Consider the following 27,182-nt stretch of genomic DNA (forward strand, 5'->3'; position numbering starts at 1 on the left):
ACTATGCATTGCACTCTATATGAATTGAAATATTTAAATTTGTTTCGTTTTATTTAGAGTTATTTTGGTATAAATATACTACTACTTTTTTTTAGTTATTTGTTTGCGTGTAAATATTCGAGCTTTCAATATTTTTAGGTTTTTCCACTAACTTAATACTTTTCTGATTTTTCCCACAAAATTCAATTTTTCCAGCAAATTCATTTTGCCCATATTTATTAACAAGTTTGTGTTCCAATAAATTATGATTAAAAAGTTAATTCAAATTTCTATAGCATCAAAAAACTAAAATTTTTTAATATGATCTTTGGATCGAAAATTTGGATGAAAAAACTTATATCACTTAATACAGTGGTATTAAGGGACCCTTTATGTCAAATTTGTTTAAAGACATAAAGGGTCATCTAATATCACTCCGCTCAATGAAGTGGTTTTAGTTTTTCTCTACGTCCATATAAAAGAGGATGTCTACTCGACTTCTTGTGTGGAAAATTTTTACACCCTGATATATTTTCAGTTGCTGAAAATTTCTAGGCATTTATCGTTGTTTAAAAATATTAGGTTCCACACAATTAAAGCCAAGATCACAAAAAATATGTTGAAGGTATTATCAGAGTTATAAGAGAGTCCATTAACAGTGAGCAAGGTGCATTCGATGCAATATCTTCTTAATTGGGAGATGTCACAGGTTCAATATGATTACCACCCAATTAAGATTAATTAATTTCAAGGATGAAATTCGAGCCCTAATTTTTCTATCTTCTTCATCAAATGGAGCCAAACAATTATTGTCGTTAGTGCTTCAGCGTGGAAAGTGACGAGGTAAGAGATTTAATGTAATTAATGCTTTAGTACAAAGTTTTACTTATTTATAGTTTTAACTTTTAAGGCTTAAATGTCTTGGGAAGAATAATGCTTTAATCAACGACATTAAATAATAGTTTTGATGTTTTTTATTCATTTCAGAGCTTTAATTGAACGAAAATGTATTCATGTGTTTAACGGTACAAATACTTCATCAAGTATTTGCAAATGCTTGAGAATATGTCAAGATTTTGTTTATACACAATCAATTTAGGGGCGTAAATTCGGGTAGAAGGTATCAGATAAATAAGTGTTGAAAGTGAAGATATAAAATAAGAAGTTAGTGATGAGATCATGTCTAAAAATGAGTTGTGCATACTCTTATGAAATAGACGTAAAAGCAAAATAGGCATACTCTTCTAATACAAGGAAGTATTATCTATCTTGCAATATTGATTTATTTACTTGTAAAAAACAAAAGAAAATCTTGCTCACCCCTTGGGCGTGTTTCCTCCCCCAGTTTCAACCTCATTGAGGTTGTATTTCATTGGGTATGTCCAAGTATATTGTAGTATTATTTACCTTGTGATATTGATTTTACTTCTAAAAAAATACATAAGCTTTAATCAATTCATGGAAACCGCCCATGAGAGATCCAAATGACCAGCTCCGGTCATATTCTTCATCTGTTGATTTCATGACACTTTTTACATTGCGATTGTTTTGTCAAGTTTTACCATGATATTAAAATAAATATTGAATATTTTTTGCATTTTATATTAAAAAATAAAAATATAAAAAATATATATATATATATATATAGTATATTTTTTTTTCTTCATGCTCTATAAATAAATACCAATATTGTCATAGTTATTCACACTATACAATTCTCTCATCTTCACGTTTAGTATTTTAATTGTGTATTTTCAATTTCGTATTTCGATTATTATAATTTTGGTTTTTAATTGTAGTATTTTGAATTTTTATTTGTTTGTCATTGTTTATGCTTTTATAAATTTAGTTATTATTTTAATATAACTAAAAGTATAATGATTAAAAATAATAATAAAATAATTATATATAATATTTGTAGTTGAATGATTAGAGTGGTCATTGACAAACCACAAAAAATATATATGGTCGGTTTGAGAATAATATTTAATGATGTAGAAGAGAGAATTTAATTAAACAATGAAAAGTTGGGTAATGGGGATTGAAGTGGTTGTTGATGAGCTAGCCTAAAAATATGTAGAAAATACCAAATTCTAGGTGAAGGAAAAACTTGTTTAAAACTTTAAAAAGTGCAAAAAAAATCTCAACCATTAAAACAAACAAGATTAACGGATGAGATTGAATACTATTTACCACCCGAGTCTTGAAAAAACATGCCAAATAGTAACTTGGACTATTTGAAGATGATGAACTATCAAGTGGAGTCATTTTCCAAGTGTAAAACCACTGTAGTTAAAAGTGAATTTTCAATGAAGATTAGCTGTGGAGAAAATAAAATGATGTGCTCTCCAAAATGGTAAGCTCATAACAAGTTCATTGCGCAGCTTTAAGGTATAAGCTTCCCACTCACAAACTACAGCAGAAAAACTGTACCTTAACCTCTCGAGTGGCCTTTGCGAGATGCTACCGTTGATACATCCGACAAGTGTTTCTGCGAGTTGAAGATCCTTGAGAAGCACGGCTCTCAGGCGAGTAATCGTCTGTTGCTGCAATTCAGACAGCGGCACTGTATCGATAGATTCAGTCGTCTCCAACTCTGAAGCCTTCCAATAGTAAAACTGTACCACCTGTTGCACAACAGTATAGAAGTTAGCAGAAGGACAATGAAATACTCTAACAAGAAATGTGTGATGATGATTATAATTCTGTTAATATAAACTATGATAGAGCAGGAAAAGATACCTGAAGGGCATGCAATATGTTGACAAATCCCCTTGTTACTAATTCATCTCCATATGTCAAATTCAAAGGCTCCTCCAATAATTTCAGATATATGGAACATGAATCTCTTGCTGCGAGGTGACATTCTTTGTCAGGGTTGTCGGAGAAACAAACATTGAATCCAAGAGTATATAATCTTGCAGAGCATATGTTGAATCCTGTCTGGAATCTTGAAGCTTCTTCAGGAGGAAACCAGTACATATTACTTGATGCTAGCATAGGAAAACAAGATGCAATCGAGCAGATGTGACTGCTTAGCGAACAGTTGGAAAGAGATTTTAGGAGATTAGCATCCTCATCATGAGAAGCATCACGGCTAAACCACAAAGCAAGGGTAATTCTTTCTCCTTCACTAATCTGTTCAGATGATCAGTTACAGAAAAAAAGTTTAAAATGAACTCAAAAGAATAGAAACCCCAAATGTTGGGCAAGTTAGTAGCAATAAAGCTAAATTTCATAGTATAAGAACAAGATTTGCTCCTTCACTGGTCTGGTAATGATAAATGCTCATATCCATTAACATACCAATAGAAAAACACACTAAAATTCTTCTATAGAGCTCATATCCTATGTGCCGGATTCCATAAACTAGAAAAATCCAAAAAACAAACAATTAACAAACTTCTTTAGCTAGCAGGCTAGTAATAGCTTCCATATCAAATGACTTTGATATTTCCCTCACAATGACATTAAATGAGCAAAAAGCCAGGATTTAACAAAATCCTACTCTTTAGTGGAGCCAATCTGTAAACATTTTCGATCATGTAAAGTGTGAGAGCTTTGGCAAACTACATTTGATTACACTCATTCATTTAATGCATAAAAACAACACATGTAAAAGTCTAGTACTTTCAGAACTAACATAAACTTGTCTAGCATTTCTGTTTCCAGCAACCAATTTTTATAAAATTACAACCAGATTCAAGTAAAACAACCAACAGAACGATAGACCAGATTGAAAAGGTTTACATCCAAATCTGGCATTAGTTTTTGCCTTCTGGAAGTAGCTATGACTGGGCCTTTGGACTCATGGAGGAATACAATCGAGATTAAGTGCTACCTAATTCATATTCTGTTCTTGTACAGGATTAAGATCAAAAACAGAAGCAGCCATAAAGGCTGATTTTACTTACAACTGCAAAACAGCGAAGCCAAAAATACGTGTAGGAAATACATGATTGAAGGCCAAAATCCCGAACTATGTAAATAGTAGTTCTGTTACAAATTAGATCTATTCAGAGAGCAAGGAGTGAAGTAAATAGAGAAGCTACCTCACTAACAGAGTGAATATTTCTTTCATCTGCTGTGTATATTACAACATCCTGTAAACATGCAAACTCATATAAGTTTAAAACACCAAGTTATTTGACAATGTTTACGGAGTCTTGGGCAAGAAAAAAAAAATTACATCACAAAATGCTTTAGAATTTTGGGCAAGACTATCTGGACTAGTATGCCTATAAGAATCTGGGACTATCTAAACAAAAAAGCAAAGAAATTTACTTTCTTGCCATTGATAGAACTCCGAACTTTTTATACTAGACTTTCCAAGCTAATTGGGCCATCAAGCACTACTTCGACATGGTAATCCATATCTCTAGAGATATTCTGAAAACACCTAAAAATAAAGGATTATTAATAAAAGTAAAAAGTACCCTTCAGGTTTTATCTTTGACAAAAAAGTCATTAAGTTTTGGGACTACAAATACTCCCTCAAGATACTACCAATATCTTCTGAAATCTGTATTAACAAATACTTCCTTCACTTAATACTGAAATATAGATAAACAAATGTGAGGAGGTTATTTGCACTTCGCAAACTTACTTGTTGTTTTCTCTAAGTATGCCACATCTCAATGGTCGTTTTTGTATCTATGAAAACAACAATTCTTCATGAAACATCGTTTATTCTTAGTAAATCTATAAATGTTTCAGTGAGGATAAACCAAAAGGTTCAAGAAGGCCAAGTCACAAGTGCATAAACGTACTGCAGCAGAGACATGTTTATTAAACAAACGAGGCAGAGAAATAAAACCTACCAGAAAATGCAGAACAGGATCAAAATAAAGATATTATGCATATTAATACTATATATTAAGAAAATCATTTACCCCAGCCATAGGTGCAATTGTTGAGGGTTCCCCATCCTGGAAGTGAAACAGACCTCCTAGGAAATCCACCTCATAATTATTCAAGTAGCAAACAGCCTGCAACCGGATGCAAAATATAATCATCAGTAAAGTTCACCACACACTGAACTTGGGCCATTATTTAAGAGTACATCACAAAACCAGATAATAAAAAATGTGTGGGGCCCTGCACCCTGAGCTGAACTTCCAGATACTATTGAACATATTTCAATAATATATCAATGGTTATGATGATAACACAGCAATAATGATAAGATACATGAACTTCCATGTTTTTCGATCGAAACTATAGAACTTGGAGAGGGGGAGAGTATATCCTTGTAATTGCCATGCAGTTTACCAGGCAGTTAGTATGGGGTATAACAGTTAATTATAGTATCAATACAAAATTCTTCAGCAACGACTACTTATTATTACTTGATTGAGCTGCCTATGAGAGTCGCCTTAACTTCAGTATATGCAATGGTTCCCAGACACAGTGTTGAGTCCGAAATGCAACTCAATCTATTTCCAAATTCGTTATATGTACTCTTCCAACAGCTCTAGAAAAAGATAAACTATCAAAATAAAGTATGTGAAAGTAAAAAAAAAAGAATATCCACTCAAAGAAAAGTTAAAAAGTGAAACATATAGCCATGAAGCGTAAGAAAGTGGAGGAAACACACCGAGAAATCCCTTTGTTTGAGATGATCTCTGTTGTCATCACTATGCCATCCAATGCTAGCTCCCTTGCACCAGCTGACATGTAAATGGCATAAGATAAAACAATTTCCTGATCATCAAATGCAACTACTTTGCAACTAGATTTATCGCGACCGGAGCAACAAATAGATTGAGACAGCTATATGTTGTAGGCAAATATTCTCAAATGTGACAAAAACTCCAATTTTAAGCATAAAATAAGAAGAAAAAAGGATCACATGAGATTTGAGCATTCATTAGCATGGAGAGGGGAACTATTCATCATAATAGATATACCTAATGAGCCCAGTGAACTCCACAAACAATTCGTACTCACATCCAAAATATTCCTCCACTTTTTCCTTCAACCTCTCTACAAATAACAAATAGAAGTTCTTTCTTTGGCTACTTGAGCAATAAAAATAATAATAAAACAAGAGATGCGAACAATGAGCGTGCCTCGAATGGGGACGAAGGGCATGATGAGATGGGGAGAGTTGGTGGCGATGAGATGGGAGAGAGTGGTGGAGAAGACATTGGGCCTGTACCCAATTGTGCAACAGCTTTTGTGTATGAACTCCAATTCCTATAATCAAAATGTTTTTCATCAGGTTAGAGTAGTACACACACGATATGTATATATGCACAGAGAGAGAGAGACAGAAAGCGTGGCGTTTGTGGAGGAACCTTGCAGATTTCCGGTGAGAGGAAATTCCTAAGGATTAGCCGGCGGCGCTCCGCCATTTCCGAAATGCCCTCAACTCTGAACTAAATTCAACAACATTCCATCCTCAAACTTAATTCAAGCAGTAACAGTTACAGTCATAATGAGATTGCAACTCCCAATCAAGGGAAAACAAGAGAATTACAACTTCTCTTCGATTGTTATCCAACTTAACAAATTACTCTTGAAGTATTGATTTGTAAATGTATGATACGCTAAACAGCTATTTGCATTTCACCGTATGTGTTTAATCTGGTGTGCAAAAGTCGAATTGCAATGAAAAAAATTGACCGAACAGATCGGTTACAATGCGGTTCGAGTATTAAAGTATCGGTTTGAGAAACAAAGAACCGATCAAATTCGGTTTACAATGCGGTTCGAGTATTAAAGTATCGGTTTGAGAAACAAAGAACCGATCAAATTCGGTTTCAGTTTCGATCCGCCCTAAATAAGTGGGTCGGGCATCAAATCGATATATATTCTTTTTTTAGGAGAGGTTCGTAAAGGTCATTTTATGTCTCATTGTTTTAACGAATTCTAAAAAATGTTTCAACGTGACCTTAATATCAAAATGATATCCAATCTACCAGAAAATTATTATTTGTATCCTATTAAAATTTTCTGACTCTCGAAAATTGACATGGATTGCGGGATAGCCAACATGACTTATTAAGGTGGATGTTAAAAAATAAACATAAAAATTAATATACACCTAATATTAAACGATGTCATTTTATTTCATCTCCTTCAACAACATCTATGCAATGAATTTCCGCTGCTCATTGCCATTTACGGCGAATACTATGGCAGCCTCATGGTGTAAATGTAGCTCATCATCCTCCAATGCATCATTTGGAACACGCTTCTCCTATTCTTCTTCGAGTACCGCATAGCCAAGATGTTGAGCAAATCGGCAATGATGATAAGCTCCACATCATTGTGAGGAAATCCAATTCCTCAAATCTCACGGGGTCGAGATTTACAACCTCAGCTCCTCTATAGGAATCCCACGCTCAGAGGCTCTAACTTCAATCATGCACTTCCGATTTCTACTCCAAGATGGGGAGATTCTATGCCCAAACGTTGACTTGCACAGAGGCAACACGATAGAATGCGGCCACGGTCAGAGAGGATTATGCGTCTTATTCCTACTACATTGTGTACAATGTGAACGCAACATCAATAAAATAAGTTTCAAAACACCAAAATACTATACTGACACGCATTTGAATCATGAATAATATTCGTCATCTATTCATTTATAACAAAAAAAAATGAATAACTTGATCCTAGGGCTCGTATCGGCGGGAGTGGTACTTCCTCTTCCTTCTCAGCGAACGTTGATCCAGCACGGTTAAACTCGGTGTCACTCATTTCGCCGGAACTCGATGTCAAAGTAGACGAGGTGGAGGGCGAGAGAGAGAGAGAGAGAAAAAAAATGAATTAAGTGTGTAGGTGGGGACCAAGTTTGAAATTATTAATAGGAAGGGGGGAAAAATATTTTATTCATTTTCGATGATTTTTATACCATATTACAAATCTTATCACAAACATATATTTAAGATGCATATTGAATAATTTTTTCTTGAATCAAATTTGACAATATGAAGTAATATATAAAAGGGAAAATGTGCAGATAGGCCCTCCTAGGTGTAGCCCTTATAGCGTATACATCCTCTTTCTCACTATGTGTGCAACTAAACCCCCGAACTCAAGAAAAAGGGAACAAATACGCCCCTCACCCTAAACGGCGTCTTCTCACCGTCAGTCATCCTTTTTTTATTTATTTACTGTGGGGCCCACCATGTTATACTTGATCTCCATCGAATGAAGCACAGTCGCCTCCTTCAACAGATGGTATGTGCAATCCAGATTTGCCCGCACTCATAATTCAATATACAAAGCAATTGCTTCTATGGAGCTCAATCACCCACCCATGCGGTAATCCCACCCAGTCCGGCAGCTGGCGGCGGTCGGCGTCATCGTTGTTTTGACAGCCAAAAATGAGAAACCGGCCATCGAAGTCGTCAACCTGCTGCACCAATCAGGTCTCTCCAATGTACTATTCCATCAGCTTGACATACACTCCCTCGCCCAATTCATCCAAACACGATTCCAACGCCTCGATATTTTGGTAATAAATCACTCAATTTTATTGCGTTGCTTTCATGGATGAGTAGGACTTGTTGAATAAGTCCTAACTAGTAATTACTTTGGTACTAACCCAAGTACTCCCCTAGTAAAAAATTGGGCGTGGCCCTGAACCACGATTTGAGGGGTGAACATGGTGTCAAGTTGCAGGGCCTCCACCTACGCCTTATGCCGCACCGTCCATTGGCGGGATCCGAAGGGGTCCTTCCACCCCATATAATCCCAGATGTCCACGTGGTACCCCAACAGTATCAACGGCGCCTCCACCACGAAATCCCCCATCCCCAGCCGCGAGACCAGCAGCTCTCCGGCGAGCTCGTGCACCCCTGCGACGACAACAGCTCGACCACCACCGGCCCGCCCCCACGCTGCTCCTCTGTCGTCACGTCCGCCGACACCTTCTCGGTCTCGCGTTGGTGATCGGATTGCCGCCTGAAACAGCTCAAGAGACGGGGCGCCATTATGTCTAATGTCGTCCCCACAATAAATTAAAAAATGACATGGGCCCCACAATAAATTAAAATAAAATGGGTTGACTGACGGTAGAAGACGCCGTTTAGGGTGAGGGGCGTAGTTGATCCATTTTTCTTGAGTTCGAGGGTTTAGTTGTACACACAGTGAGATAGGGGAGGTATACGCTATAAGGGCTACACCTAGGAGGGTCTATCTGTATCTTTTCCCTATATAAAAAAAAGAATAGAAGAGAGAGAAAATTAATGAAATATAAGAGAGAGAGAAAAAGAAAGTAAAAAATAAAGGGAAGAAACTCTTTTTTATAGATTAAATAGATTCGTTTTGACACTTAGATGGAAAAAAAGTCCACATAAACACCCGGAAAAATGACTACCATTTTATCGCTGGTTTCTGGATTTTTGGATATTTTTCAAAAGGGGCAAAATGATATATACCCATTATGAAAGATAAAACTTAAAAAATACCCACATTTTACAAAACATATAAATATACCCATTTAGAAAAAATTTACCCTTGTGGCGAGCATTAGTGTATATTCTACTGATGCTCGACCAAACATTAGTGTATTTTCTAAGAATACTCAATTGATCGACTCGCAATGATTGAGCATGTCGAGCATTGATGTATTTATTACTAATGCTCCACTTGCAGAAGTCAAGCATGTTGAGCATTAATATATTTATCACAAATACATTAATATTTGATATACTCGACTCGCAATGGTCGAGCAAAGTTCATGATTTCAGCAATTTTTTGTAAATTAGGTAAGGGTAATTTTATCATTTCAAACTCAAAGTGGGAAATATTTATATTTTTTTTTTTTGTAGATAGTATTTTTCTTTTTTTTTTTGAAAATTGATAAAAGCAACCATTAACGGGCGTCAAATTGAGACATTTATTAAAATATTGCGAAGTTGGAGACATAAACGATACTTATAGATTGTGATACATAAAAGCCAAATTCTATAACAAAACTATTTTCAACAAATTAAGTAGTAGTTAGCTTGTAGATTATCATCCTATTGATTTATATTGTTAGAGAGATACAATATTATAAAAGTTCTACTGTATCATACACTTTCATCACGAAAAGTTTTATCACAATGAAATTTATCGGATTTCTAAAGAAGAATACAAATTTACAGTGTGCTAAAGGTGCAATTTCCATGAAAAAGGAAGTCTCCATTCTTGCAAACAGACATCAGATTTTGCAGCATACACAGCTTCTCAAATTTCAAAATTTTGAGAAGACAAGCTTGAGACAAAATGAACATGTAACCTTGTATAGTTTCCCCTCGAGCACTTAAACCAGCCGAGCTCGAGTAATGGGTCGAGTTCGGCATAATTCAAGCCTTTCACGAGCTCAGCTCAAATATCATTTAATCGACTCTCAGACGAGCCGAGCTTAATCAACAAAACAGAAGCGACACAAGCACGAGGCAGCCCTCTCCTCTCTACTAATATCCTTTGCGGCTAAACGCAAAATACTGCTCATGCGCAGCTTCTGGAATCTTCGAAAGATTGGTTCTAGAGCTTTCTGTATCCAAGCAGCAGCAACTACAAACTTGTACCTCTAATGCTGAAAGACCTAGCAATCTGTGACTGTGAATCATGAAGGAAGGCGAGCCTGATCGTCTGGCTTCGTGTTGCGTAGCATACGTCGACACACTCTTCTAGATCGGCGTCGCATGTCAGCAGCACCCACTCTGCGTCGTCGTCCAGATATTTGAGGTGGTAGCCACCTGCATTGTCCACCCCGAATCGCCTAGAGATCTCGTGCAACAAGTCTTTGTATCTCCAGTTGCTCTCCATGCGGAACCTGATCGTGTCTTCTCCATACGTAACCTTGATCCTCGGGCCATCCCTCTCTCGAGATTTCTGGCCATTGTCGTCTCCTGCAGGAAGGGCGCATCCCTGCCTATCCGGCCAAGACAATGACACGTGGCTGTGGGACCTCGGGGGGGGCTTAGCTTCATCATTCCACAAGTGTAGATTTGCATCACTTCGAGTTCTCTTGAGCACCTTGTTGGCTGCTTCGTCCTTAAGAGACGCGTTGTCTTGGCCTCCAACGCTCAAGGGTTGCGCCCCGCTGGAGCAGCACTGGCTCGAGCCGGAGCTCTGGCTGCAAGACGAGGAAGGAGATAGAGATGCAGTGGGTGGGGGTGCCAAAACGCTGCTCTCCGGCTGTGCCTCGGAGGGCTTGAGATTGAGATTGTCGTCAGCCAACGTGGAGTTTGAGAACTGAGTCGTTCTTGAGGCGTTCGGGGATGCCAACTCCGGGAAGTTGGAGTAGAAAGATCCGATCTGCAAATCGGCAGAGGCCCCCTGAACAGAGTCGATCACACGTTGGATCTTCTGTAAGGAGTGGCCGACCTTCTTGATCTTCCGAGAGGGCCAACGCTGTATCCCGTTTTGCCTGCATATCCTCTTCAACGTCGTGGGACAAACTGAAATTTCGATAATTGTCAAATCAAATGGCATTGTTGATCTTTAAATACCATAAAGGGAGAAGATAAGTGCTCACCACCAAGATTTCTTGCAGCATCTTTGAGGCTTCCGGCAAAGTGTTGCCTGAGAACCTCGAGGGTAATAGTTTTCTCGGCTTTGATTCGTCTCTTCTCTCCCGTTTTATTCATATACAGCGAGCTACTGTGGCATGATGCAGAGGTGTTTGCAACAAACGCCACGCCTTGTTTTGAATCGGAATCGGGCTGGCCTAACCTAATCTCTGAGGATTCTGCCAACGGCTTCGAGAATGCAGCTTCCTCTTTCAACTCTTTGTCAGTGACAACGCGTAAAGTGGTGCAGACGTTCTGGATGATCGTAGACACAGAAGTAAGCATCTTCCTGTGCTCGTCCGGGCTGTTGCAGTTTGTGGGGAGGAAGAACTCCAAGACGAAGTCGGCCGGACCAGTACAAGTGCTCCTCAAACGTATTGCGACTGCAGCTTTCAGTCCGAACATCCTTGCGTGGTGAGACAGAGGGTAATCCGCCTTGCTACACGCGGACACATCAGGCGAGAAACAAGGCTCGTTCGTCTGAAACGCTGTCCCGACTATACCTTGACCTTTCAACAAGTGGTACTCGTAGCAGGCCTCGTGGAACCCCTTGATGCGAGAATCACCTATGTAGCAAGCGGATTCCACGGGCGCAACACAGTTTTTCGTGTTCTCGTCCGAGCTCCAACACCCTCGGTTGCCTTGCACGACGCAGGGCACCCACGTCTGAGCCAAGGGCAGCCCATGAGTTTCACACGCGGATCTCAAAACCTCGATAATTTCGGGCAATGCAGCTTGGTAAGATAAATCACACGCCTGCAAAAACAACCAATGCTCTTCTCACATATGAAATCAACCACTAGCTTCATCGAGAGATGGTTCCAAATTACCTTAGCCGCCTTTTGAGTGCTCGAAAGCTCAGGACTCCTCAGATCTACAGCCTACATTGAAGCAAAAGAATTTTAGATTGAAATACGCCAAAGCCAAAGATTTGATGATGCAAAATCGAGGAAAGACCTCAAGAGCTTTGCAGACACTCTCGAGTTCTGGACGGTATTGGATCTTCTGTTTGGTCAAGATGACTTCAATGACGCCCAAACAATCGCAACTGCCTTGTTGAAGAATGGGGACAGCAAGAGTGCCTCGAACATCATATTGGTGCGCGTGGGCAACTCGAGGGTACTCCTCCCACGAGAAGAAACGGACATCAGGAGTCCACTCGGGGGCCTTATTCCGGTACACCCGGCCAGGCAGCCCCACCACCTCCATGGAATCCTCATCGGCAGGGAAGAGGAAGTTGACGGAGATCTCTCTGTAATGAGCCAGCTTGGGGCAGTTGAGGTCGAGGGAGAAAGGTTGGTTGTTGGTGGTGAGCACGCGCCTGCCTCCTCTCGTAACCGGCACCCATACTTGGATAAGGACGTCCTTGTTTCCCGACAGGCTCTTCATGAAACCCACTGCGTGAATCAACCTCTCCATCACTGACAACGAAGCTCGTGGTCCGATCCACCACCTCTTGCCCTCAACAGAGGTGTCGACCAAGGGACTGATGGATAGATTCTCAGGGAAAGATGATCTCTTCCTCTCCTCCTCGAGTGGTTCGCCATTGTTGGAGTCGAGTGCAGGCCAGGAGAAGGACGGCTCAAAGGGGGAAATCGGAGTCAGGCAATCAAAATGTGGGATTTCCGAAGATCCATTCGCCTCCAACCAACACCCCTCCAACAACAGTTCATCCATGTAATCAAAATCTAAGGCATCAGCTTCACTGCTCAGGATATTACTCAGAGGAAGAACACCTTCCTCCATTGCTACTAACATCACCCGGTTCTAACTGTAATCAATAACAATTGAAAAAGCTTATGGATTAACAACCCCATCTTCTTAATTCAAAGGGAACCAAACAAACATGTAATCATTATTGAGGCTGTCAAACATCACAAACACACAAAGTGGAAACTTTCGAAAGGATCTTTTCAATTGGTCAAAAAGATAAGTACATCTCAATTCTTGCCTTTTTTAATCAGGGCAGAAAAGGGAGTTGCTGTTGAATCCAATATAAACTTAACAAATTTTGGTATGGACAAATCTGGGAAAATAACAATAAAATCAACTCAACCATCTAAAACTGAACCTAAATGTCAAACTTTCTCTGGGAAAAGGTTAAAAGACAAAACTTGTTGATTGGTTTGAAGCTTGAAAGCTGCATGATTTCATAAAACATGAAAAGTGAGATAATCGAATGAAACTTTACCTTTGGTCGATTTGCCGGAATACGATGCTTGGAAATTATTAGTGAATTTGATGGTTGAATCCCAAGAAGGCCTCTTGATGGTTAGTATTGATGAGAGAATCTGATTTGACTCAAAAATTCCTTTCAAGGCTTTAGGAAATACCAAAAGTACTTTTGGAATTGAGAGTAGAAAAAGGCTAAGTTGTATGAATCTGCAAGATGAGATCTATTTTATGCGGTACAAACTTGAGAATGAGATCCTCCCTCTCTCTCTCTCACTTGTGATTATCTGTCAAGATTCTTGTTAGTTGTTATCAAGCAATGGGCCTACTAACCCCTCTTGGGATTCCCATTCCATAGTCAACTGTAACAAACAAGAAAAACTTAGGATTTAACACCAACAGACAATATTTTTTCCAAAGTGAATCTTACATAGTTATATTCATCCACCAACAATGAACAAGATGAATGAAAAACCAAGGAAAAAGATCGTCGAATCCAATGAATTTTCACTGCAAAAACTATCAACTTTCACTCTCTATAAAATGTTACTAACAAGGGAAAAAAAGCTTCTTGATTAACAATATAAAATGTTAGTTTTTCAAGAGCACCAACTTGCGAATCTTTGCCATTAGATTACTATAAAAGAATAATTAAAAAATTATGGGTTTGATGATGTTGGAGAAACCAATCAATCCCACCAAATTCTTGGTGCGTGTGGTGCTGTAATCCATTTCTCCTTTTTTTTAGTGGAAAATCCATTCTTCTTCTAAGTAAAAGATAAAAGGAAAAAAGATGCAATTTTGATGAGGGGTGAATGTGAAAACCACGATTGGTAGAGATGCGTGAGAAATTTTGATGATGAAATGAAATCCAATTTTTGATTAAACTAGTGTTTAACCCGTCGAAATTCGACGGGGAACCACTTTATATTATTATTATTATTATTATACGTTATTTATAGTACTCTTTTCGTTCACGAAATGAGTATTTATAAAAAAAATTAGTCCGTCTATAAAATGAGTACTCATTTCCTTTTTTAGCAAGTGCACCACACACAACTCTTTAATTAATACTCTCAAAAAGTGAAAACCTTATACCATTAACACCGCACTCAATACATTTTTTAAAAATCTGTGTCATCCACAAATAGATACTCATTTCGTGGTCGGGGGGAGTAATAACATATGAAATGTTCTTTATATGATTTTTTAAAATTAATTTACTTGCTAGAATTAAATTAGTGGTACAGTTTAAACTATAATAATTTAAATAATTTTCGTCAATTAACTATTTATTTATTTTTTGTTAGGAGTATAGATGGCCCCTTTTTATATAAGTTTTCATTTGATGAAATTTCATAAAAAGTTGATGAGGGATTGAGGATTTTGGAGTATTGACATATCATATTTCTTGTTAATCGTATATAGAAAAGATTTACTAATATTATATGTGAGCTGTGAATATAATTATCTTAAACATGTAAGAAATAAGACCACATCTTATATATGAGCATCATCTTGTCAGTAACTCGAAATATCCATTTGACTTTTGTACGTCGAACTTCTAATCATCATCTTGTTTGAAACTTGAAACATGACATTTCATTATGAGTATCACCATCTGAAGCTTGAAAATATAACTAACTTTTGAATATAATCTCATATGCCACTTGAAAAATAAGAACTGACTTGTGAGCAGCATCTAATTTGGTTTGGAGCTCGTAAGACTAAACTGACTTGTGAGAGTCATCTCATGTGGAGCTTGAAAGACCATAATCGACTTGTGAGCATCATCAAGTCCATAATTTTTATAGAACGGTGCTGAGTTCTAAGCATCAGTCATTTAAAGCTTGAAAAATCGGAGTTGAGTGCTAAGCATCACTCATTTTGAGGTTAAAAGGTCGGAATTAAATTATGAGCATCATCTCGTTTGAAACTTGACAAACTACTTCTAACTTGTGAGCATTATATTGTTTGGAACCAAAACTGAGTTCTGAGTACGTCTCGTGGAACTTGATAGAGCACCTCTAACTTTTTAAGATTATCTCGGTATGAAGTTTGAAATACCAGAAATGAATTTTGAGAATCATCTCGTCTAGAGCTATAAATAAGCATATACCTAGCTCAAATGCTTATCAATTGATTAGTCAATTTGTATTGTTCTTAATTTAATACAAAAAAATAACTTTGTCATGTTGAACCAATAAAAAACTTATGCTGACATGTCAATGCGAATTAGTTTTAAATATATTAAGCGATTTTATCATATTTTAATTTATTTTATATGTAAATATTATGTTTAGAAAATCATCTTATATTAAGCACTCTCATGTAATATCTAATAATAATCCACAAAAGGATAATAATGGATTAGTATGAATTGGATATTATAAAGAGGATTTAATATTTTATAAAAAAATAATTTATATAGTTTATGGTAATCCATATACATATAAATCAAAAGAACTTTTAAGTAAAGGTAAACAATGTTTATAATGAGTTATCGTGATGAATTAGTCATACAAATTGATTTAAAATACTAATGATTATCTTAATGTTTATATATTTTCTAAAAAACATTTTAAATGATTTACGATACACTTCTTTATAATCTTTATTTGTCATTTTAAAAATATATATACTTAAAGCAAGTTATATGTATGACTAATCCATCACCACATAACTTAGACAAAGACATGTGAATAATCATTTTGTAAGATTGATTTTTTGTTTTCAAGAAAACAAAATTAAAATTGAACGAAAATAATATGTCAAACAAAATTTAATATCTAATTGGCTATTTTTAAGGTTTGATATTTGGTGGCATTGGCCATCTTGACAAGAAATAATAAATGAAAGTGAATTTATTTTAAAAAATTTAAGACCAATCTCGAGGCAAATTAAAACAGTATGCTAGCAAATATCAGCATTTCATGACCAACTTCCAGGCAAATGTACATTCTCTGCGCTTGTATTGGCAAGGAAACAGAGAGATGCTATACACTCTCAGTTTTCTAAAACTACTCTTATGAAATTGCATTGTTACCTTTGTATGGCACAAAGTATATAACTCCCCTTGGACCAAGTAAAACTCATTTTCAACATCAGGTGCTGCTAATCCATCTTCATAGTTAGAAGCAGTTGCACCGATTAACGCCAAGCAAGCTGTGATTACCCAAACTTCACGCAAACAAAATGACAACATACTCTGAGAGAACCCAACACATAAAAGGTGAAAAATTCAACACAATGTAATTAAGATAAGAATCCATCAGAACTCAATGTTACTACCTCATGCAAAGCTAATGCCCCTGAGAAGCTGATTATGAACGAATAACCCATTGATGTAAGAGAAGCTGAAGTCACAGAAACCCTTTTTGGAGCATGCGTGAAGGTTAAAGCAAAAGATAATGAAAGCAGCAATAATTTTTTTTAGAGAAAAACAAAGAGAATATGTCACATAGAACAACCAATTCATTGAGATATCCACAACATAATTCTTAATGTAAAAATATTGTAGTACAAAAACATAATAATAGAAGGGAAGCCTGTATTATGATAGAGCATCATGGCATACATGACACATATTACGAAACAAACCTAAGCATGTCTATGATTAACTTCCATACCTTAGCTTGACAGGTAAATAAATACTGCCTGAACTCAAACTCCCTAAAAGGACTATCTTGAAAAATCTGCCAGGATCAAGCCGTGTAACCTAATCATCTCCCTTCTCCACTCCTCCAAAGTCCCTCTATTTTCCTGCCATATTAACTGGAATACATGACAAATTGCAATGAGGTTAGGTTGTACATTTGGACCCCTAAAAATAAAAATCTAGTGAGTTCCGAAAATTAGAGAAAGCAGCAACATCTTTTCCTCCACCCTAGAGAAGATTAAAGGCAAAGAAATCATGCAAAATGTGAATACAACTACAAGAAAATTCAAACAAACAAAGAAAAGAGAGACATCTATTTTAGAAAAAATAAATAAATCTGCACCGAGACAATCCTAGAGCAACCATTGAAGAAAAATAAACCTCAATCGAATAGAACTTCCACAATCTAGCACGGGTGAAAGAAATTCCCGAGACACACATAATAAACCTCAAAATTTGAGCAAATTATGCAAATGGGCAGTCTTAAATTCAATAAAAATAAATACTCAGAAGTGTATTTATCAAGGAATTCTTAACTAAATAGTGATCTTACACTCCAATAGGGAAAAAGGGAAAAGGGAAAGAGGAAATTAAGTCGCTGCCCAAAAAGCAAAATCAACAATTATGATTTGAACAAAGACCACAACTTATGTAACCAACGACAATAATATAAGAAGCAAATATACCTACAAACAGCAAAGACAGTAATATTATACAGTAGAAAAATACTGAAATATTCTCAGAACCTCACGAGCAAATTGCCTTTTATTATGTGTATGCAGAACTGGATCAAATCATAATAAAAATGAAGTACAACTCAAAACTTAAGTGATATTCAAACTCAATATCTCGCGATACAATAGTACATGAACACTTTATTCTATAGAAACTTCACAGCTTCGATATTCCTAAAAGATACTTACAATTTGTAAAGTGGTTTCCTCCACATATTCTGCATTTATTCTCTGCAATAAATAAAGCTTGAGCAAGAACAAAAGAGAAGCTCAAAGAAATAGCTTGAGGATGATAAAATTGTCTCTAAGACAATTCGTCCAACACATGGAGGGCAACATATAGACACAACTCACCATCAATTCAACGCAATTGCTGTAAAAAAATTATATTCTTTAACTTATTTGCATTTGCAACTATAATAAACATAATTCTTAATTTTATTCATAGTAAACAACTGTTGGTGCGTAAATTGATTATTCTAAATTGACAAAACAGATCGATTAAGTAGATAAAAAAATACGATTATTAAAAAAATAAGATGCATACCTGCTGGAATGTACTGAGGGCGTCTGCGAGGGAGCGGAGGGGTGGGGAGTCGGAGGAGACGACTGAGTAATAGCAATGCCGGTCAATATCGCCGCGCACCCGAATTTTCTACCCTAGCTCTGTTAGGGATAGGTGATAGACTGATAGTCACGCGGGTTAATATCATTAACAGTGATGAGAATGGAAGTGTGGACTGACTATAGGCTTCTAATTGGAGCTGATTGGGCGCTGATTATTGAAGAAATTGATTAACGATAAAGACTGATTAGCGAATGAGAATGAAAAACTGAAAGGGAGAAAGGAGAATTCTGAACGGTAAAAGATGGATTTTGAGGGTTAATTTGTGGCAAGATTGATGGAAACTCAAATTGGGAGAGAAGTTTTGAGAGATGTAACGGCTGAAGCGTGGCTGTGTAAAATTTGTGGGAAAAAAGATGTGAAGGCTGAAGCTAGGCGTGAGGAAACAGCATTTGAGATAATATGAAATAAAGGATTGTGGGAGTGCCATGTAGGAGAGAGAATCACTATGGAGGCTGCAATATGTATTGCTTTATAGAATTGATAGATTATTTTGTCGCATTGTGCGACGGGAGGAGGAACGAGGAAGTTGCCAAAAGTACTTTACTTTCTTCATTAAACAACAAAAAAGTAAATAGTTGTAATAATCATCATTATTATTTTTTTTTTATGACGCTGACGCCAAATGTTAGCAACTTGCTATTTTTGTATTCTTGGTCAAACTTTGATTTAACTTTCCCAAAATTCCCATGTTCCTTAAATTTACGCCACTCGAATATGTTTATAAAAATATTTTTTTTTCTCCAACACGCGGGTTTCTCTAGGGTTTGAGAGAGTAGATCTTCACCGCCGCTGGCAAGGTGATAGGATTTCCTTCGACGGAGAAGGCTTTGGCCAAACGTTTCCATGGATCCTGACGAGATACAGAGGCTGGTGGATCATCTTAAATTGACGGAGGAGGCGGATGAAGCTACGGTTGCTTTACCGGCAACTTTAACGGAAGATTTGAAGAGTAATACAAAGTTCTGCTTGGTGGGGAAGGTTTTCGCTGGAAAACAGATCAGTAGAGATCAATTATTACTTCATCTCCCGAACATTCTTCTAACACAACAACGGATCGATATTGAGATTGTGGGGGCTAACATATTCATTGTCAAATTTACGTCCCTCTTGGATAAAAAGCATGCTTTGCATGGAGGTCCATGGCACTTTTTCCAAGATATGCTTGCCCTTGCTGAAATTGAGGGATTTCAAAGCCCTGCGGATGTTAAGTTCGATACTTTTACTGGGTGGATACAATGTCATAATCTCCCTTTGGCATGTATGCATCCAAGAGTTGTTCGTAAGATTGGAGAACAAATTGGAACGGTTGAAGAGGTGGACCTAGGGGTTGGGGGTCAATGTTGGGGAAGGTTTGCGAGGGTTAGGGTCAGATGGTCCTTATCCCAACCTCTCAAAAGGTGTGTGAGATTGCTACCGGATGGGGAGATGCAAGGCGCGATTATTTTACTTTTATACGAGAAACTACCCAATTTTTGCTTTAAATGTGGGAAGATAGGACATATCCTGCGTTTTTGTGAGGAAACCGGTAACGTACAAGATGAATTAAAGTATGGCACATGGCTCATGGCTCCGAAACCAAACGAAGTCAAGCGAAAACAGTCACACATGCCAAAACATACTGCTACTTCGCATACTAGTTCGACACAGGGGGCGACTCACTCGACTAATGAAATAATGAGAAGGGAGGTGTCGGAGAAGAAGAGAGAGGAGGAGGTGAGCCAACTGCTGGTAATCAGGGAGCCCATAGAGGAGGTTTCTGGGGAGCTATTGTCTGTTGATCCTGGCGAAGGAAAGGAGGGTAGCAAGAGGAGGGCTTCCTCGAAGGGGAAGGTTTTAAACGATAAGAACAAAGGGGGAGAAAAGAGTTCTACTTGGAAACGAAGGGCGAGGGAGAAGAAGGGAGAGAGTGGACAGGAAGGGGTTTTGAGGGAGCCGGAGAGGGGACGAGGGCGAGGTGGGAGAGGAGGAAGAGGAGGGAGAGGTATGGGGGGTGTTTCAAGGGAGTTGGGAGGAGAGAATGAGGGAGTTCAGAGTTCCTTTGAGAACGGTGAGGGTGTGCTTCAGATTGAAGGGGGGAATGAGGCTATCTCAGTTGGAAAGAAAAGAACAGGGAGCTTCGCCGAGGCTGAGGAGGCGACGGCTCCGTTGAAGAAGATTCCTCGCACAAATGACAACTCTTTTAATGCAATAACGGCGGAGGCTGCGGAGCAGCCCTGCCGAGCACAATGAATTGCGTTGTATGGAATGCGCGAGGGTTGGGGAAACCTCGGGCATTCCAAGAACTTCGCCAGCTGGTAGCTGGGAATTCCCCAAGTTTATTATTTATTTCAGAGACAAAAATAGGCAGTCGCAAGTGTGAAAGATGGAAATTTATTCTTGATTTTGATGGACATTTTGTGGTCGAACCAAGAGGTTCGAGTGGGGGTTTGATGTTATTCTGGAAATCTCCTTTGGATGTGAAGATTGGTAGTTTTTCGAGTGGACATATTGATTGTACGGTTACATGGGATAATAAATTCTGGCGCTTTACTGGTTTTTATGGGAACCCGGATCAGTCTAAGCGCTATCACTCTTGGGAGTTACTTAGATGTCTTGCATGGGGCGATCAAGCTGAGGTTCCTTGGTTTGTTGGTGGTGATTTTAATGAAATTCTTAGTCAGAAGGAGAAGAGTGGGGGTCCGAAGAAACCTTGGCCTCAAATGATGGGATTTCGAACTGCATTAAATGAGTGCGGGCTGAAATCGATCGATAATGACATGGCCTTCACCTGGAATAATCGAAGAGATGGAGGTTCTTTGATCCAGGAGAGATTAGATCGTTTCCTTTTGAACGAGTCTGCTGCTTTGGCGTTTGGAGAAGGGAAGGTGAGTGTTATTGACAATTATGGCTCGGATCATAGAGCTGTTTCAATGAAGATGGAGGATAAGGAGAGTGGTATGGCAGTTGGGGGCTTTCGACGTTTTCATTTTGAGCAGAAGTGGCTGCTTGACAAGTCTTTTGCAGCTGATTTTTTAATGAATTGGAGATTGCTTGGGGGCGAACCGATGGAGTCTCGATTGATTTTGTGTCAGCAATTCCTTGCCAAATGGGATAAGTCTGAATACAAAAACCCATCAAAATCTATCATTAAGCTGCGGAAGAAGAGAGTGAAGATTTTAAATGGCTTACAGCAGACTCATACGAGTCTGGATCTCCAGTTGATTGACAAGGATATAGAGAGGTTAACTGAAGCGGAGGAAATGCATTGGAAACAGAGATCCCGGGCTAACTGGTTGAGTTTAGGGGATAGAAATACGAAGTTCTTCCATTCTTTTGCTTCTACTAGAAAGAAGAAGAATACTATAAAGAGCCTTTTGGATCCGTTCGGTGTTGAGAAAAAGGATGATAAAGAAAAGGCTAGTATCATTGAGGATTATTTTCGGGAGCTGTTCACGACGGCGTCCCCAGACAAAGAGGATTTTGTTCATATTACTAAGCATATAAAGAAGTTTTTCGATGAGGATGATCGGAAGATTCTGACTAGCCCGTTTACTAAAGAGGAGATAAGAAAGGCTATTTTCCAAATGCATCCTCACAAAGCTCCGGGTCCGGATGGTTTTCCTCCCTTGTTTTTTCAGAAATTTTGGGGTGAAGTGGGAGATGACGTCACTCGTGAGGTTCTTTGTATTCTAAATGGGAAGAGAAGCATCAAAGAGTGGAATAAAACACATGTTGTTCTCATTCCAAAGACCAAAAATCCCATGAGGGTCAACGAGTTTCGTCCCATAAGCTTATGCAATACCACCTATAAGATCGTGACGAAAGTATTGGCTAACAGACTCAAAGGGGTGATGGGTAAAGTCATTGATGAGACTCAGAGTGCTTTCGTCCCGGGACGATTGATTTCGGACAATATTCTGGTTGGGTTTGAGTGTATGCACTGGTTGAGAGGGAGGACAAGTGGTAGAGATGGTTTTGCGGCAGCTAAGCTTGATATGAAGAAAGCATATGACCGAGTAGAGTGGGGTTTTCTCAAGGCGATGATGGAAGTGATGGGTTTTCCGGTGGAGTGGATTTCTATTGTTATGGACTGTGTAACTACGGTGGACTTCTCTTTCATTATCAACTCAAAAGTGTTCGGGGCGGTAACTCCTTCTCGCGGGCTCAGACAGGGGTGTCCTCTATCCCCGTTTCTTTTTGTGATATGTGCGCAAGGTTTGTCGTCTATTCTCCATCATTTTGAAGGAAATCGTGAGTTTGAGGGGATTAGGGTGGCGCGCAATTGTCCATCTGTTTCTCATCTTTTTTTCGCGGATGACAGTCTCCTTTTCTTCAAGGCTAAGGCTGATAATGCGGCTGTAATTAGAGAAGTGTTGGATTCCTATGCTCGAGCATCTGGACAAGTTGTAAATTTGGAAAAATCGGCAGTGAGTTTCAGTCCTAATACTTGCCAGAGGGATGTGGAGGATGTGGTGGAAACGATGGGGATTAAGGAGACTAAGGGCCACTCAATTTACTTGGGTTTACCTACTTTCATTGTGAAACAGAAAAAGATTCAATTTGATTATCTTCGGGAAAGAGTTTGCAAGAAGCTAAGTTCATGGAAAAATAAACACTTTTCGGCTGGAGGTAAAGAGGTTCTTCTGAAATCTATTATACAAGCCATACCCACATACACTATGGGATGCTTTAAAGTGCCAGATGGAGTGAGAAGAGATATTGAAAAGGCGTGTGCGAACTTCTGGTGGGGAGAGTCGGAGACTGGAAACAAAATGCATTGGACATCTTGGAAGACTTTGTGTAAACAGAAGGTGAATGGGGGAATGGGGTTCAAGAATTTGGAGATTTTTAACAAAGCTCTACTTGCTAAGCAAATTTGGCGGATTATCAAATTCCCCGACACTCTTATCGCGCGTATTTTGAAAGGAAAATATTTCAGAGATCGTGATGTTATGGAAGCTACTCCACCGCCTAATGCCTCTTACTCTTGGCGATCCATGTGTTGGGGTAAAGAGTTACTGGCAGAGGGATTGAAATGGCGTATTGGTGACGGTACTAAGGTTCGAGCTTGTATCGATGCTTGGATTCCGGGGAATGGAGAGGGTGTGGCTGCTGAAAAGGGAATTATTGATGCTACTGTTAAGGTGTCTGATCTGTTTTCACCGTCTGGTAAATGGGATGATCAGAAGCTCAAGGACTTATTCTTGGAACACGATCGGCAGACTATTATTTCTCTCGAGCATAAGAACGACGTTCCGGATACTCGGTACTGGCGTTTTGATGAGAAGGGAAGATTCAGTGTTAAATCGGGGTATCTATTGGGAGTTGGCTTCTACTCTCCGAATCCCTACTCGACGTCGAAGGCGGATGGGAATTTCTGGAAAGAGTTATGGGGACGGAATCTGCCCCCGAAAATTAAAATTTTCGTTTGGAGGTTGGTGAATGATTGGATTGCTACGGATGAGAATTTAAAGAAACACCATATCCCTATAAATGGTATATGCTCTTGGTGCAAAGGGGACTGGGGGACAGCTGCGCATTGTTTGTTTTTCTGTTGCAAGGTGCGCGAGCTGTGGAAGGGAACAATGTGGTGGAACGTCTTGAAACAATACCGTTTCAAATCTATGCGGGCTCTCTTTGAATGGATGAATGAGACCTTAGATGATGAGGAGATGAATCTGTTTTGTGTTTGTTTATGGTGGACGTGGAAGAGGCTATGTGATATCAAGCATGATAAGGTGACTTCCAAGGAGTGTGACATGATTGGTTTTTGTTCTCTCTTTCTGCATAATTTCTAGGAAGCTCGACGCTTGAGCAACGTGGAGCAGCGTCTACTTCCTAAGGAAGGCGACAGACGTTGGGTTCCTCCACGAAGAAACTATTTGAGGCTGGATACGGACGTCGCGAGAAGGGATGGAGGAAGTGCAGCTGGTGTGGGGTTGGTTGTCCGAAACTGGAGAGGAGAACCGGTTTTAGCTGTGGCGCAGAAAATTGGATGTACAACCACCACGTTAATGGGGGAACTTCAAGCTATTCTTATCGGTATCGGCCATTGCCTACAGCGGGAGTTGGGACCGATCATGGTTTTCTCGGATTCTTTGCTTGCAGTTCATGTGATAAAAGAGGATCAAGTGAGTTCGGATTCTCTTTGCGAAGATCTCTATTCCGTTTTTTCTAGTGTTAAGGAGGCTTGTGTGGTGGATTTTTGCCACGTTCGTAGAGAAGCTAATAGTGTAGCTAATTCTTTAGCGAATTTCGCTATTTCGTGTTCTGATGTAATGATTTGGGAGTCGGATTTCCCGTCCTGGCTTCTCGACTTGATTCATCGGGATCAAAGCTAATATATTTCTTTGCTTTCCCCTCAAAAAAAAGAAGAAGAATATGTTTATAAAAATGTTATGTGGAGAATGGTTTATTTAAGTAAAAATATGTATGTCACCCGAGTCTGGATTATTGAGTCACTATAATAAATTATGTAGTATTCTCTTCGTTTTAGTGATTTAACTTTTTTTTTATACAAAATCTAAAAAATTAGCATTTTAAGTGTATAATAAAATAAATAAGTGAGTAGATATTTTTTTTTCCTTATATTTATTTCATATAAGAAAATTGATCAACTTAGTTCGAACGATCCAAAAAACAATATTGATCAAGTTAATTGGTACGCAGAGAGTAATAATATAATTTAAGTAAACTTTATTAAAAAATTAAGGGATAATTGCATGTAATATCACCAACTATAATAAAATTCCATTTTTCCCATAATTTCTCAAAATTCCATTTTTTACCATAAATCATAAAAGTCATCCATTTTTCCCATATCCTACTTTATGATAATATCAAAACAACCCCACAGATATGCAAAATATTACAGCAACCCCCACAACTTATTCTTTTCAGTTTAAATCACCCCAATAAGTACTCTTATAATTATAACAATCATAAAAACATAAACCAGGCCCAACATGCTTCCGTAACACTTCAAAATAATTCAAAACATAAATCAACAGTATACCTTTCGTCGACTGGTCACCTTCAGGAGCTTTTGTCGCGTTTTACGGACTTCCTGCCTCCTCAGCCTTCGTCCAACCACGCACTCGCAAGAGATGGTTGCAACCTTCTTCCTTCACTGTGTTTCGACTTTCGCCGAATGGTCACCTTCAGGAATCAGTTTTCCTCCTTCACTGTGTCTCGACGTTAAATACTTTTGTTGATAAATGAAAAGAAAATATTTTTACTCAACCGAAAATCGGGCTAAAATAGAGCGTTAAAAGAGGAATTATAAAATACTTATTTTATTTCATAATAATCTCCCTAAGGGAGGAGACTAACTTGTTTAGCTACTCATAGTAGCTAATTCTTGTATACATAAAATAAAAGAAACTAAAAACTAGAATTGAAAAACTTTGAAAACAAAATTTAAAATACAAAGATAGTTTTATGAAGAGAGAGTGTGTTGTGTGAGAGGTGTGGAGAATTTTCGATACTCTCTTCTCTCCAGAGCTTGGGATTATATAGAGGTTTGATCCCCTCTATAATTGCTTGGTAGTTGGCCTTGGATTCTTTCTTTGTGGCCAGCTAACTTGAATGTGACATCCACCTTCTTTTGTCGGCCATGATTACCGACACTAGTTAGTGTCTTCACATGGAGTTGAACCTTCCTTTATCCTTTTGTGATAATGGTTGGGGAGGTCCCTCCGCTTTTTCCTCCACTCAGCCTTGTCTGTTTTCGGTGAGTGGTCCTTTTCCTGGTCCCCTCCTTCATTATTTCATTGATAATGCTGTGGGGGCCAGCCTGCAACTTTTCCACTATCCTTTGTCTTCTTTTGATGAGTGGAACTCCTGTAGAATTACCCACTTCAGTCAGTGGGTAGTTGGCCTGCATTATTATCCACCCATTTTTGTCGTTTCTCTTTTAGTGGGTGGTCCTCCTGTTCTGAGTCACATGACTCTCTTTTCTTTGTCGGGCCCCTTACTTTTTTGGTACCCGTGGTGCTCGTCCATGTGGAGTCTTGCGTTCCCAATACTCGCCGGACCGGAACTTCTTTTTGTTAGGCTTCGGAAAGAAGCCTTTGCCGAACTCCGGTTCTTTCTGCGTGGGACACTCCGCGCAGATATGATCTACCCAATGGCCTAGATGGGCCATGTTGCAGAACTTGTGACGAGTTTCCTTGCTTCCCGCCACCTTGTTTCGCCAGAGTGTCTGCCTCTTTTCTTCGAAGGCTTTCTCCGCGAAGCTTGTAGTTTTTCCTGTCATAGAATTTAACAGGAAAGATCCAAGTCCTGCATTGTGGGAGAACTTGAACTGGTATTTTACTTTGTCCATCTCTGTGAGACAGACCCATAGTCCCCATGCACGTCTCGTGGAGATTTGATCCTCCGTGAATGTTGTGACAATAGAAACTTCATGATTGGGTGCCTTAATTCGATTTAAGGCCTCCGTGTCGGGTCTCCGAAGCTTAATAAAATGGAAGGCTTCATGATTCCCTTTTCCTGCTGGTTCTGGAGCGGCG

General features: G+C 38.6%; 3 protein-coding genes and 1 long non-coding RNA gene across 8 annotated transcripts; 1 reads left to right on the plus strand and 3 right to left on the minus strand.

The window, feature by feature from the left end:
- Positions 1-2,129: 2,129 nt before the first annotated feature.
- Positions 2,130-6,627, minus strand: LOC131010598 (uncharacterized). Of its 4 annotated transcripts, XM_057938193.1 has the most exons (9): positions 6,279-6,564; positions 6,051-6,177; positions 5,889-5,964; positions 5,576-5,648; positions 5,354-5,452; positions 4,872-4,967; positions 4,032-4,082; positions 2,722-3,117; positions 2,130-2,606 (listed from the first exon to the last, which is right to left on the minus strand). In XM_057938193.1, the coding sequence occupies exons 1-9, from the start codon at positions 6,333-6,335 to the stop codon at positions 2,286-2,288; spliced, it is 1,296 nt and encodes a 431-aa protein (XP_057794176.1). In that variant the 5' UTR covers positions 6,336-6,564; the 3' UTR covers positions 2,130-2,285. The 4 variants fall into 4 exon arrangements, with proteins under 4 accessions (XP_057794176.1, XP_057794178.1, XP_057794177.1 ...); XM_057938195.1 differs by lacking the exon at positions 5,354-5,452 and having other exon boundaries at positions 6,279-6,627; XM_057938194.1 differs by lacking the exon at positions 4,032-4,082.
- A 3,406-nt stretch (positions 6,628-10,033) lies between these two features.
- LOC131010600 (protein NLP5-like) lies at positions 10,034-14,265 on the minus strand. The gene is made up of 6 exons (XM_057938197.1): positions 14,101-14,265; positions 13,690-14,032; positions 12,456-13,269; positions 12,329-12,379; positions 11,465-12,254; positions 10,034-11,387 (listed from the first exon to the last, which is right to left on the minus strand). The coding sequence occupies exons 3-6, from the start codon at positions 13,254-13,256 to the stop codon at positions 10,498-10,500; spliced, it is 2,532 nt and encodes an 843-aa protein (XP_057794180.1). The 5' UTR covers positions 13,257-13,269; positions 13,690-14,032; positions 14,101-14,265; the 3' UTR covers positions 10,034-10,497.
- Positions 14,266-16,519: 2,254 nt separating this feature from the next.
- Positions 16,520-19,171, minus strand: LOC131010601 (uncharacterized). Of its 2 annotated transcripts, XR_009096621.1 has the most exons (4): positions 18,610-19,171; positions 18,252-18,293; positions 16,962-17,444; positions 16,520-16,878 (listed from the first exon to the last, which is right to left on the minus strand). It is a non-coding gene; the product is annotated as an uncharacterized LOC131010601 (long non-coding RNA). The 2 variants fall into 2 exon arrangements; XR_009096620.1 differs by having other exon boundaries at positions 16,520-17,444.
- A 362-nt stretch (positions 19,172-19,533) lies between these two features.
- LOC131009797 (uncharacterized) lies at positions 19,534-20,919 on the plus strand. The gene has a single exon (XM_057937204.1). The coding sequence runs from the start codon at positions 19,534-19,536 to the stop codon at positions 20,917-20,919; it is 1,386 nt and encodes a 461-aa protein (XP_057793187.1).
- Positions 20,920-27,182: the final 6,263 nt, after the last annotated feature.

This window comes from Salvia miltiorrhiza, chromosome 2, assembly GCF_028751815.1.
Source record: "Salvia miltiorrhiza cultivar Shanhuang (shh) chromosome 2, IMPLAD_Smil_shh, whole genome shotgun sequence".
Classification (NCBI taxonomy): Eukaryota; Viridiplantae; Streptophyta; class Magnoliopsida; order Lamiales; family Lamiaceae; genus Salvia; species Salvia miltiorrhiza.